The sequence below is a fragment of the Chaetodon trifascialis genome, chromosome 24, assembly GCF_039877785.1.
Source record: "Chaetodon trifascialis isolate fChaTrf1 chromosome 24, fChaTrf1.hap1, whole genome shotgun sequence".
Taxonomy (NCBI): Eukaryota; Metazoa; Chordata; class Actinopteri; order Chaetodontiformes; family Chaetodontidae; genus Chaetodon; species Chaetodon trifascialis.
In genome coordinates, this window is record NC_092079.1 from 1,264,723 (window position 1) to 1,278,486 (window position 13,764).

General features: G+C 46.7%; 2 protein-coding genes across 3 annotated transcripts in view; both read right to left on the reverse strand.

Annotated features, from left to right (window-relative positions):
- Nucleotides 1-13,481, reverse strand: part of LOC139352064 (NLR family CARD domain-containing protein 3-like) — an 88,973-nt gene extending 75,492 nt beyond the window's left edge. For both annotated transcript variants that reach the window (XM_070994114.1, XM_070994113.1), the window contains exons 1-2: nt 13,377-13,481; nt 13,142-13,267 (exon numbers count right to left, since the gene is read on the reverse strand). In XM_070994114.1, coding sequence (XP_070850215.1) covers nt 13,142-13,267; nt 13,377-13,465 — 215 coding nt within the window. In that variant the 5' untranslated portion in view covers nt 13,466-13,481. The remainder of the gene's footprint in view (nt 1-13,141; nt 13,268-13,376) is intronic.
- On the reverse strand, nt 5,948-12,114 carry LOC139352068 (NLR family CARD domain-containing protein 3-like). Its single transcript, XM_070994117.1, has 6 exons — nt 12,060-12,114; nt 10,115-11,906; nt 9,864-10,031; nt 7,996-8,169; nt 6,895-6,941; nt 5,948-6,770 (listed from the first exon to the last, which is right to left on the reverse strand). Exons 1-6 carry the CDS (start codon nt 12,094-12,096, stop codon nt 6,226-6,228), a joined length of 2,763 nt encoding a protein of 920 aa, XP_070850218.1. The 5' UTR covers nt 12,097-12,114; the 3' UTR covers nt 5,948-6,225.
- Nucleotides 13,482-13,764: the final 283 nt, after the last annotated feature.

Here is a 13,764-nt window from a genome sequence, read left to right on the forward strand (position 1 = left end):
TCCTCACTTGCAGAGGTGTGAGGGACAGTTGAAGCAGGGGGCTGAGTGTTTTGTGAAGTGGATGGGGGACTGGGAGGAGCAGTGGGGGTGGCGTTGGTGGCGGTGAGCTGAATACAGTGGTGGTGGTGGGGGGGTACTTGGGCAGAGTGCTGGCAGATCAAAAGAGGACTGCTGCAGTGCTGGTACAGCTAGGGGAGGGGCAGATGTTTCCTTAAAAAAAAGGTGTTCAGCTCATCTGCCCACTTTGGATCCCCAGCTACCTGGGAGTTTGGCTCCTGGTGGCCTGGGATGGTTTTCAGGCCTCTCCAGACTCCCCTGGTGTTGTTCTCCTAAAGCTGTTCCTCCATTCTCTTCCTGTATCTATCCTTCCCCTCCCTGATTTTCCTTCTGAGCTCCCTCTGAACAGTTTTCAGCTCCTCTTTGTTTCCTGACTTGAAGGCCCTCTTATTCTCCTTGAAAAGAGCCTTAATGTCAGGATTAATCCAGGGTTTGTTGTTAGAGTGGCACTGGACAGTCCTGGAGGGGACAGTGTTCTCCACTCAGAAGTTTATGTAGTCCATGATGCTGTCTGTCAAACTGTCGATGTCCTCCTCATGAGAGTCACTGAATATTTCCCACACCGTTGTCTCGAAGCAGTCCTTCAGAGCCTCTTCAGCCTTGTCAGACCACCTCTTCACTGTGCGGGACACAGCTGGTTGCCTGTAAACAAGGGGCTTGTAGACAGGCAGGAGATGAACCAGTTTGTGATCAGCTCTTCCCAGAGGAGGGAGGGGTGATGATTTGTATGCCTCCTTGGTGTTGGCATAGAATAAGTCCAGTGTTTTGCTGTCTCTGGTGGCACATGCGACATACTGGATGAAATTGGGCAGAGTGGAAGACAGAGAGGCATGGTTAAAATCCCCAGAGATCAGTAAGAGGGCCTGTGGTTTCTGAGTCTGCAGCCTGCTGATCACGGTGTTGAGGACGTCACAGGCTGCATCGGCGTTAACAGAGGGAGGAATATACACAGCCACCACTATGGCGTGTGAGAACTCCCGCGGCAGATAATATGGCCTTCACAAACAATGCCAGCCCTCTTCCATTCCTCTTACCACTCCTCTCCCCTCTGGTCTGCCCATATGAGTGAGAATCCATCCAGCACTACAGTCGCGTCTGTGTGCTACATTCCCAGCCATGTCTCTGTAAACAATAACAAACTGCACCGCCGGAATTCCTGACAATGCCGGGTCAACGCCGCCAGCTCGTCCATTTTATTGGTGAGAGATCTTATGTTCCCCATGATGATGGACGAGAGAGTCGGTCTAGAAGCTCTCCTCCTGTCGCGGCTTTTGATCCCAGCACGGCACCCCCGCATCCTCCTCCTTAGCTTGCGGGGGACATCAGGTCGTTCCTCCGGCCACACAGCTGTGTTATGCAGGGCCAGCAACTGATCCCTACTGTAAACAATGGGCCCCATTGTCTCTCACGGACCCACAGACACAGAGAAAGTTGCACAAGATGTAAAAGTGATGAAAAAGTAGTACCAGAGATATGGGGCTTTTGATATCTCTCAACAAAGGGTCACCAATTATTTAAACTGTTGTCATGCAGATGCTGATCTTTCCTTACAGCTCCACACAGGATGAAGGTGTTAAAACCGTCAGGATGGACAATCAACAGGCCTCAAGAACCAGATAACACTGACGAGTTGGAAATCAGACATTCCTAGAGCAAACTCTTTGTGTGTCTGTGTGCTTTCTTTTCTACCACATCAGGATAATACAAACGACATGTTTGATTCAGCTTTGGATGTTCCCACAGCAGTACTTAAACTACCACTGACCACTGCTTACTTACCTGGCAGAGGAATCTCGGCTGCATAATTTGTTGTTGTGGGGGACTGCGTACTCGCTCTCCCCTCTCTTTTTTTTCCCCCACTATCGTCCTCAGTACTGGTGTTCCTCAGGGCGGAGTGCTGAGTCCAGTCTTGCACGCACTGTACACTTTATGGCTTCAACACCCTCATCAAATTTGCGGATGATACAACCATTGTGGGGCTTAACAACGGTGACGAGGCACCAAACAGGGAAGCACTGGTGGCCTGGTGCAATGACACCACGAAGACAAAAGAAGTCATTACTGACTTCAGGAAGTGGAGGACCACACTGCACTCAGGCCTGAGCATCAATGGGGAGGAAGTGGAACGGGTCACCAGCTTTAAGTTTCTTAGCCTGCACATTTCGGAGGACCTGGGCTGGACTGTGAACACCACCCACATCATCAAAAAGACCCAGCAGCGTCTCTTCTTTCTGAGGACACTGAAGAGAAACAAACTCCCCTCACCTCTGCTGAAAAACTTCTACCACTGCACAATAGAGAGTGTCCTCACCTATGGATGTACGGTGTGGTACGCCAGCTGCACTGCACATGAAAAAAACAACTGCAGTGGATCATCAGCTCCCCACCTCCACGCCGAGAGGAGATCGACTCCAGCCGTCTCCTCCAACGGGCCACAAAGATCCGGGATGAGCCCGCCCACCCAGGACGCTATTCACCAGCCTTCCCTCTGGCAGACTCAGAGTCATGAAGGCCTGCACCAACAGACTGAGACACAGCTTCTTCCCCATGGCTGTGAAGAGACTGCTGCAGGAACCATGATCCCAAGGTCAAGGTGGCAAACCTGAAACTGCTGATGGGAAAAAAGAGAAGACCACCCATAAACACAGTGTCAAAAGAACAGACATTATTCTGCGTCCTCTCCATCATCTCTGTTCAGTTCTTCTCTGACTTTCTGTCCAAATGTCCTCAGCCTGTACACTTCCTGTTCAGACAGACCTCCTTTCCCTCTGCACTTCATGTTTGACCTGGCTGACTCCATGAGCAGCTCTTTGTCTGGGAAATACTTCTCCACTTACACACCTTTCATATGTTTTGGCTTCCACTTTATGTTTAACATCTGACTAAACTTCAAAACAAACCACCTGATTCAAGCCTTCAAAATAAAAATGAAGACCTTGTCTGAATTCAACATTCAAACATCAAACAGCCCGTTTGTATGAACATTGTGTCTTCTTTGGAATATTTGTATGAAGTTAATGAAGGTTCAGTTGATTGACGGAATTTTTGACCAGTTATGTAGTTTTAAGATGAAATTTGACATTTTTCAGATCAAAATATTGAACAGAAACTTTAAATAAAGACCAAATGGACCAACTTGATCATTTAAATGCAGCTTGGTTCAATAATTCAGCACCAACTAGTGACTGAATGAAATCGGTTCACAGTAAAGTTTGGATGAAATGGAACAAAAGTTCATCTGATTTCATGAATGTGATTAAAGAAGAAGAGACTCACCGTGTGTTTGTGTGTTCAGGAGGCTGAAAGTGACGATGGAACATCTGAGTTTAAAGTGAGAATCAGCTGATCACATGATGAACGTCCTCATGACAACAGCAGCAACGACACACTGATGCAAAAAAAGCAACACAAACTGACACACACAGACACACACCAACGCTCAGTCTTTAAAACACAGAGAGGAAGAAATACATTTGACAATAAAATCACACAATTTAGAGGATAAAATGTACAAAGTCATATTTCCATCCATCCATTGTCTTCCGCTTATCCGGGGCCGGGTTGCGGGGAGAGCAGTTTGAGCAGGGACGCCCAGACTTGCCTCTCCCTGGACACTTCCTCCAGCTCTTCCGGGGGGATCCCGAGGCGTTCCCAGGCCAGCCGAGTGACATAGTCACCCCAGCGTGTCCTGGGTCTTCCCCGGGGCCTCCTCCCGGTGGGACATGCCTGGAACACCTCCCTAGGGAGGCGTCCAGGGGGCATCCGATAGAGATGCCCGAGCCACCTCAGCTGACTCCTCTCGATGTGGAGCAGCGACTCTACTCTGAGCTCCTCCCGGGTGACAGAGCTCCTCACCCTATCTCTAAGGGAGCGCCCCGCCACCCTGCGGAGGAAACTCATTTCAACCGCTTGTATCCGGGACCTCGTTCTTTCGGTCATGACCCAAAGTTCATGACCATAGGTGAGGGTAGGAACGTAGATTGACTGTTAAATCGAGAGCTTCGCCTTTCGGCTCAGCTCCTTCTTCACCACGACAGACCGATACAGCGACCGCATTACTGCAGCCGCTGCACCGATCCGCCTGTCAATCTCACGCTCCATCCTTCCCTCACTCGTGAACAGGATCCCCAGATACTTAAACTCCTCCACTTGAGGCAGGAACTCTCCCCCAACCTGAAGGGAGCAAGCCATTTTTTTCCGGTCGAGAACCATGGCCTTGGACTTGGAGGTGCTGACTCTCATCCCAGCTGCTTCACACTTGGCTGCGAACCGCCCCAGCACATGCTGAAGGTCCTGGCTCGAGGTAGCCAACAAGACAACATCATCCGCGAAAAGCAGAGACGAAATCTACCGGCCCCCGAACCAAACCCCCTCCGGCCCCTGGCTGCGCCAAGAAATCCTGTCCATAAAAATGATGAACAGAGCCGGTGACAAAGGGCAGCCCTGCCGGAGTCCAACATTCACCGGGAACAGGTCCGACTTACTGCCGGCAATGCGGACCAAGCTCCTGCTCCGGTTGTACAGGGACTGTACAGCCCTCAACAGAGGGCCTCCAACCCCATACTCCTGGAGCACCTCCCACAGAATGACGCGAGGGACACGGTCGAATGCCTTCACTAAGTCCACGAAGCACATGTGGACTGGTTGGGCAAACTCCCATGAACCCTCAAGCACCCTGTGGAGGGTATAGAGCTGGTCCAGTGTTCCACGGCCAGGACGAAAACCGCATTGTTCCTCTTGAATCCGGGGTTCGACTATCGGCCGGATTCTCCTCTCCAGTACCCTGGAATAGACTTTACCAGGGAGGCTGAGGAGTGTGATCCCCCGATAGTTGGAACACACCCTCCGGTCCCCCTTTTTAAAAAGAGGGACCACCACCCCAGTCTGGCAGTCCAGAGGCACTGTCCCCGTCTGCCACGCGATGCTGCAGAGGCGTGTCAACCAAGACAGTCCTACAACATCCAGAGACTTGAGGTACTCAGGGCGGCTCTCATCCACCCCCAGCACTTTGCCACCGAGGAGCTTGCGAACTGCCTCAGTGACTTCAGCCCCGGTGATGAGTGAATCGACCTCCAAGTCCCCAGTCTCTGCTTCCTCTACAGAAGAAAAAGTGACATATATCAAATGTTTGGAGGACAGAGTCACATCACAATACACAACAACAGAGAAATACACACAGAAACACACAAAGTTACTCAGTACGACGCTGCACTAAAAGGGTGAAAATTTGAAATATTTTGTGGAAAACATTGAGAGATGGTTGAATTTTAGAGGAAGTTTCTGAGTATTAAGCAGATTTTGCAGGACAACCAGCATTTGTTTGTGTGTTTCCTCTCAACGTTTCCAGTTGGTCATATCTTCAGTGTGAAATCAGAACAGTTTCATGAAGGTGTCAGCGACTCAAAACCTGACAGGACAAAACACCTTTACTGAATTAAAGAGAGCAGCTTCATCTCAGTCTGCGCTTCGGGTGTTTGTGACACTGTGGCCAAAAGTATGTGGACGGCTGAACTTTCACTCAGTGTGTGATTAACATGATTGTGACACTGTTCATGACTGTGCTGCCACATCAACCTCCTGTCTTCTGCACTCAGCCTTTGCAGCGGATATTGAAGCTGCTGTTTGATCCCAATCGGACACCAGAGCATCATCCAACACTGATGTCGGTGATCAGGTCTGGCTCACAGTCAGTGCTCCAGTTAATCCCAAAGGTGTCGGATGTGGTTCCAGTCATGGCTCTGTGAAGACCCACTGAGTTCTTCCACACCAAACTGGGAAAACCATTTATTTATGGACAACAGCATCCAGAAACATTTCTCCGTATCTTTCAGCTGAGTCCGGTCAGCAGTCCTGACCTGAAGAAAGACAATAAAACACTCACGGCAACATTCAGCTTTGATTGGAACAAGATCCAGAATTGAAATCAACACACAGCTGAAGGTTCAAGTCAACAGCATTTCCACATTTTAATGATCACAACTTCCATCTTTAAAGGACTGGAAGTGGAAGAAGTTTACAAAGTAAATGAGGAATCTTTTCAATCATTTTCAACGGAATTCATTGATCAATTTATTCCAATAACCTGAAAGACTGAATGTGACTGAGATCCTGCACAGACTCAACTGATCTGTTCAGCAGTGTTTCTCTAACAGGAGAAGACTCTCCCTCCTACAGAGGACACAGAGACACTGAGGAACCAGACCAGAACCTGAACCCAAAACCAGGATAAAGAGGTTCAGTAAATGTGGTGTTGAAGGTGTGAAGGTGGATCAGTGAGTCAGAGGAGACTCTGTAGAAGGACAGAGTGCCAGCAGAACAGTCCACATACACTCCTACTCTGTGAGAGACAGAGGAGGAGGAGCAGGAGGAGGAGATGGATGTTCTTCTGTTATTGTGACAGACAGAGTCGTGACCATCAGAGCAGTATAGTCTCCAGGACTGATCATTCTCTCCAAACACACACTCTCTCCCATCTCCTTTCCTTCTGATTCTTCTGTAACTCACTGATATATCAATCTCTCCTGTCCACTCGACCTCCCAGTAACAGCGACCAGTCAGACCAGTTCCACACAGCACCTGAGGACACTGGTCAAACCTGTCTGGATGATCAGGATATGACTGATCCTCCTCCACATGTGTCATCGTCCTGTTGTTGTCAGACAGTTTGATGTTTCTGTTCACTGTGTTTGTGTCCAGTTTGAGTTCACGGGAATCTGATGGAGAGAAGAAGAAAACAGCTGCAGTTATCGATCGATCATCTGATGATTGATGGACAGTTTGATGATGGCTGAATGTGCTCTGCTTTGTTGTCATCAGTCAAATTAAAGACACACTTACACTTCCTCAGACTTGGTCTCAACCATCGGACTCCAGCAGGCTCCACCCTGAAAGGAGGAGGGGGGTCAGAGCAGCACATCCTCTTTCAGCATGCAAGCATGGACGTTACATTACTCTCATACACACAAACCCAATATGTTGATCTGGCCTGCTTCTCCCTGCTGCCCCTAAACCTCTTCAGCTCTGCTCAGACACTGACAGCGACACTGATTCTCTCTCATCATTAAATCTGCCTTCATCAGCTCATTTCCTCATTTCAATCTGTTGCTGACTTCTATTCTAAGCTGCTTCAATCATTGATCGCTCTCTTGCTCTCCCACCTGTGATGATTAATAATCAGTCTGACTTTGTCTTCACTCAACAAACCAACAGAGCTTTAATCATTTATTATTGGACAGGCTTGTCCTCGTCATGTCCCATATGTGACCATGCTTCATGTGTTCATTACAAGTGTGAATATTGTCAATAAATTCAATATCTGAGACAAGTCATCATGACTCTGCTGTGTGGAAATCTTTTCACATCAAACTTCCTGAAGTTCACCAGAACAAGAAGAGCCACTTGATGTCTGCACATGGAAATATTTACAAGCCATGTTTGCTGTGAGGACGAAGTTCAATCCAATTGTTCTTTACTGATGAAGGAACAGTCCAACATTTTGAGAAAAACACTTGAATGAAGCATCTCAAAAGTCCTGCTCTGTCCTGTGGTTGTCAGGTTCCAGCAGTTTCAACTAAATAGAACTGCTTTGGAGTTATTGGAAGCTTGTTTTTATGTCTTTTGAGGACAAAAAGGACATTTGTCACACTGACAGACAGTTCTTTGACCATGCAGAGATCTGTCCAAACTGCATCAATTATGACCAACAGGTCATTATCATGTTTGTTCCTGGAGATGTTCTCCTTGAGGCCTCCAACACAAATATGTCCTTTTCATGTTCAACCAGCGTTTATGTTGTGATCAAAGGAAAAAGGTTTCCTACATGTGTGATTGTTCATGTCTTACTCACATCCACCATCAACCAAAACGACAGACAACATGTTTCCAGCTTTTCGTCCTCTTTCACACTGACTGACTGTGGCTGCAGCAGCCTCTTCATACCTGAGCGTGTCCAGTCTCCAGTGAGGATCCTCCAGTCCAGCCGACAGCAGCTTCACTCCTGAGTCTCCTGGATGATTGTAGCTCAGGTCCAGCTCTCTCAGATGGGAGGGGTTGGATCTCAGAGCTGAGGCCAGAGAAACACAGCCTTCCTCTGTGATCAGACAGCCTGACAGCCTGAAAACACAGAACAACACACATGGAAGATCATCTGAGGGTCCTGCTGTGTCCGTCAAATCATTGTTCTCAAAATGAAGAGATCTGATAAGCTGTTTCTGTGTTACAGGTCAATGACTTCACACTCGACACTTCACTTCCTGAGGTCCTCAACGATACCTTTGTGGTAATTAATCATGACTGAATTAGGAATCAAGTGACATCCAGTAATCAAAGTCACGTGACAACAAAAGATAAATGAGGATTTTCACCTCAGTCAGACTTCACTGATAAAAGGTACACTGAGAGAAAAAAATCCTCCATTCAATGTATGTATGTGTCAAATGTGTGGACTTCTGAGGTTAAAGAAAGACGTCAGCGCTTTTTCAACAAACAGTAACTTGATCTGACCTGAGAGTTTCCAGTGCACAGAGTGGACTCTCCAGTCCAGCAGACAGAAGTTTCACTCCTGAATCCTGCAGGTTATTGTGATTCAGGTCCAGCTCTCTCAGACTGGAGGACTGGGATCTGAGGACTGAGGACAGACCTTCACAGCTTCTCTCTGAGAGGTTACAGACACTCAGTCTGAAGAACAAGAAGAAAAAAAACATTTATTTTAAAACGTTGAGTCTCTTCTCAGCATGTGTTCAAATCTTTGCTGTTCCATCATAAACATGTTGCAGATGTTCATTCATTGTCTTCATGACTGGCACAACACAGTCATGTGTCCATCATGAGGGGACAGTGCCAGACCTGAATCCACTTCCTGAGTCTCATGTTTAAACCTGCTGGATGAAGTTTAAAGTTTCAGACTCTCGAATGTGCACTTAGAAATAAACAGGAGGCTCTGAGAGTGACTGAGTGCTGAAACAAATATATGAACTGAATGATTTGAAGGATCAGCAGTTTTCTGCCAGCATTCCTCTCTCGTCTTATGTGCAGCAACAGTCTTGATTTTCCTCTTTTAATTTTTACATTCTCCAAAACTCTCTATCACAACAACCTGTTCCTCTGGACTGAAGGAGGGGGGACATGATCAGTCCTTTTTGTGGTGATAAAGAGTCAAATGATAAAGCAAACATCTCTTTTTATGGGAACATGCACAGAGCCTGATGAAGGAAACCTGAGTTAACAGAGGAAGCTGACAACCCCGGTCGTGATGCCATTATCTCTGCCTGGAGTTCATGTGTAGTTGAGGCAGCTCACACAAAGGAAGCCTGGCTTGGTCCAATTTGTTTTGTCCTTCATCCCACTGAGTTTCACATGAGACAGCCTCTGTGCTTGACTCAAACTGCTGACTCATAGTCCTTCACAATTCATGTTTCCCATGACTCAGCAATCTGATCAATAGTAAATTAATCAGATTTAATGACCCTTGCTGCACTTAAATATTTCAACAGCGACAAAACTTTATGACACATCCACAAATTTGAATTTGAGGGATTAATTTTTTTTTTTAATTCACACATTCAGACACGTGCACAAATTTTTATGACACGCACAGAAAAGATGATCTGCAACTGCAGGCTGGGGAATTATTTCTGATCATCATGTCACAAAATCAAAATCATCAATCTCAGTCAGTGATCTGAAAATTAAGAAAATAGACTGAAAGATTAAAATCCTGACATGACCAAGACTGTTTAAACTAAATGAATTTCTAAATGTACAGAACTAACTTAAATCTGTCAACACAAACAGTAACTTGATCTGACCTGAGAGTTTCCAGTGCACAGTGTGGACTCTTCAGTCCAGCAAACAACAGCTTCACTCCTGAATCCTGCAGGTTGTTGTTACTCAGGTCCAGCTCTCTTAGACTGGGGGATCTGAGGACTGAGGACAAAACTTCACAGCTTCTCTCTGAGAGGTTACAGCCACTCAGTCTGAAGAGACAAAGGAAGGAAACAAACAGTAAGTCAGATATTAGTATTTACTGATGAAGAAACTTCACTATCTCCGTACTTACAGAGCTTTGTTGGAGGCTTTGACCACTGGCAGCAGCCTCAGAAGAGCCTCCTCTGAAGCAGAGAATTTTTTCAGGTCAAACACCTCCAGATCTTTTTCTGATGACAGTAAGATGAAGACCAGAGCTGACCACTGAGCAGGAGACAGTTTATCTGTGGAGAATTTTCCTGAACTCAGAGACTGTTGGATCTGATCCACTAGAGAACGATCATTCAGTTCATTCAGACAGTGGAACAGATTGATGCATTTCTCTGCAGAGGGAGTCTCTTCAATCTTCTTCTTGATGTATTCAACCGTGAACTGATTGGTTTTTGAGTCTCTTCCTGTCTGTGTCAGCAGGCCTTGTAGGAGAATCTGATTAGTCTGCAGTGAAAGACCCAGGAGGAATCGGAGGAACAAGTCCAGGTGTCCATTTGGACTCTGAAAGGCCTTGTCCACTGCACTCTGGTGGAGATGTGTTAGTTCATTTCTAAATTGTTTAGCCCACCAGGTTCTTTGTTCTTCTGACAGCAGATTGACTCCAGACTTGATGAAGGTCAGATGGACATGAAGAGCAGCCAGGAACTCCTGAACACTCAGATGGACATAGCAGAACACCTTGCCCTGGTACAGTCCTCTCTCCTCTTTGAAGATCTGTGTGAACACTCCTGAGTACACTGAGGCTGCTCTGATATCGATGCCACACTCTGTCAGGTCTGATTGGTAGAAGATCAGGTTTCCTTTCTGCAGCTGCTCAAAAGCCAGTTTTCCCAGAGACTCAATCATCTTCCTGCTCTCTGGAGTCCACTGTGGATCTGAATCAGCTCTTCCATCATACTTGATGCTCTTCAGTTTCAACTGAACCACCAGGAAGTGGATGTACATCTGAGTCAGGGTCTTGGGCAGCTGTCCTTCATTTCTGGTCTTCATCACATCCTCCAGAACTGTAGCAGTGATCCAGCAGAAGACCGGGATGTGGCACATGATGTGGAGGCTTCGTGATGTCTTGATGTGGGAGATGATTCTGTTGGCCTGCTCCTTGTCTCTGAACCTCTTCCTGAAGTACTCGCCCTTCTGTTCATCAGTGAACCCTCTGACCTCTGTCACCATGTCAACACACTCAGGAGGGATCTGATTGGCTGCTGCAGGTCGGGTGGTTATCCAGAGGAGAGCAGAGGGAAGCAGTTTCCTCCTGATGAGGTTTGTCAGCAGCACATCCACTGAGGTGGACTTTGTAATATCAGTCAGGATCTCATTGTTGGTGAAGTCCAGAGGAAGTCGACACTCATCCAGACCATCAAAGATGAACAAAACCCTGAACTCTTCAAACCTGCAGATTCCTGCTTCTTTGGTTTCAGGAAAGAAGTGATGAACAAGTTCCACAAAGCTGAACTTTTTCTCTTTCAGCACATTCAGCTCTCTGAAAGTGAATGGAAACATGAATTGTATGTCCTGGTGGGCTTTGCCTTCAGCCCAGTCCAGAGTGAACTTCTGTGTTAAGACCGTCTTCCCAATGCCAGCCACTCCCTTTGTCATCACTGTTCTGATTGGTTCATCTCGTCCAGGTGAGGCTTTAAAGATGTCTTCTTGTCTGACTGTGGTTTCTGGTCCATGTGGTTTCCTGGATGCTGTTTCAATCTGTCTGATCTCATGTTCATCATTGACCTGTCCAGTCCCTCCCTCTGTGAGGAAGAGCTCTGTGTAGATCTGATTCAGGAGGGTCCGCTTTCCTGCTTTAGCGATCCCCTCAAACACACACTGGAACTTCTCCTTCAGGTTACATTTAAGTTTACGCTGACAAAAAGCAGGACTTCCTGAATGAAGACACAACAAATAAATCAATGAGTGATTGATTAAGTTCAGATGAGAATTTAATGTCCTTGTCTAAACATATTTTGGTCCATCTGTTGAGACATCAGTGAATATTCATTGATCCAGCAGTTAAACCTTTAGAGAAATCCTCTTACTGCTCTGCAGATGCTCAGCCAGCTCCTCCTCCTTCATTCTCCTCAGGAAGTGCAGCGTGATCTTCAGAGCTGCCTCTCTGCTGCTCCACCGCTGCTCCTCATCCTCACCATCTAACACCTCCTCATCCTCATCCTGACTGTCTAAGCATTCTGGGTCATCTGAACTCAGAACCGTCTTGATCTTCTTCAGCTCGTTCCGCACAAAAGAGACAACGTTCTCCTCCAGCAGCTGGAGCAGAAGACAATATGAAAGTCATAAACTGAAATCATGGAAGCAAAAATCAGATCCATGTTGGACAGACTGATGGTCCACTGGTCTAAAAAGTGCAGCGTGGACATTATTGTGAACAGTACAGATGTGAAAGCAGCTGTTGTACATGTACAGACCAGAAATATGGAGTCCAGGTGAGTTTGATGCTGAGGGGCAGACTGACCACTGGGAACCTCTGAGCTCTCTCCTCTGTGGAGGAATCATGAAGAATTAGCTCACATCATGTCAAAAAATTCACTTTTTCTTCTTCAGACTCAGAAGCTGCTGGAGAAACCAGAAGCTTTCAACAAGAAGAGGATCAACACAACAAAGTTCAATGAAACATGAAGCTGAATGATTTCAGTCAGTGGATCATCGCTTCATTTGTCCATCAATTCTTGGACCAAAGCAGGACTCAACGGACTGATTTCTGAGCAGATTTTACTGTGATTGACAGACAACAAACTAAACTGTGGAGTCCATCAGCACCAACTCTGTTGGTCTGTTTTCTAATATTTGCATCACGAGACTCAGCACAAATATCCTGACTGTTATTTAGAGACGATGGTTGGCGAAGCATTTTAGTCCAACATTCAAAGAGGAAGTTTGATGGTAAAGACACTTTGGACGGTCCCCAATGGATTTGTGCTGAAGCCTCATATTATCCTCAGCTTTCAGTGTCCAGCTTTCAGTGACAACATGAAAATTAGAAGCACAACAGGTCAGACTGGATTTAATGAGGACAAACATCAGCAGTGGACAACATGAGGAGGACACATGGACATTTCAGGTCATATTGTCCAACACAAGTTTAATACTGAGAACAACTTACTGTCTGTCAGAGACATGTTGCTGTTTAAAAGAAATGGGGAGATCCTTTGATCGGTCACTCTTGAAGGACACACAGCTGGGTTCAGGTCCAGGTCCAGCAGAGTCTGGTGGGTCCTGCTGCTCTGGCCTTCAACACAAAACACACACAGAGCTTTGAGTGTGAATAATGATTGTGGACAGATTTGAGTACTCTGACATGGAGACGAGTCCTGGACAGTCAGAGAACCTCGTCTCACCTCTGAGCTTTGGTCTGGCCATCATCGTCCCCACACAGACTGGTTTTGGAGGGACGGACTCCCTCCTCTCTGTCTTCACACCGATTCATGCTGCTGAACTCACGTCAGCTCACACGCACTTTGATCTGGAGAGGAAACACAAATCATTCATATGCACATCAGCTGAAATCATCCTTTCATGGTTTCTCCTGTCCAAATATCAGCTGCTCCTCCTCTGATTGGCTGTTATCTCGTCTTTCATATCAGTGTCAGCTGAATGCAGTCAGACAGCAGTGTGAGGCTGAGCTGCTGTACTTCTATCATTCCACTAGATGGCGCCATGAAGCTGCAGTGAAGTGAACACACGTGATGCCTGGACGACCATTGACATCCACTGACACACACTGAC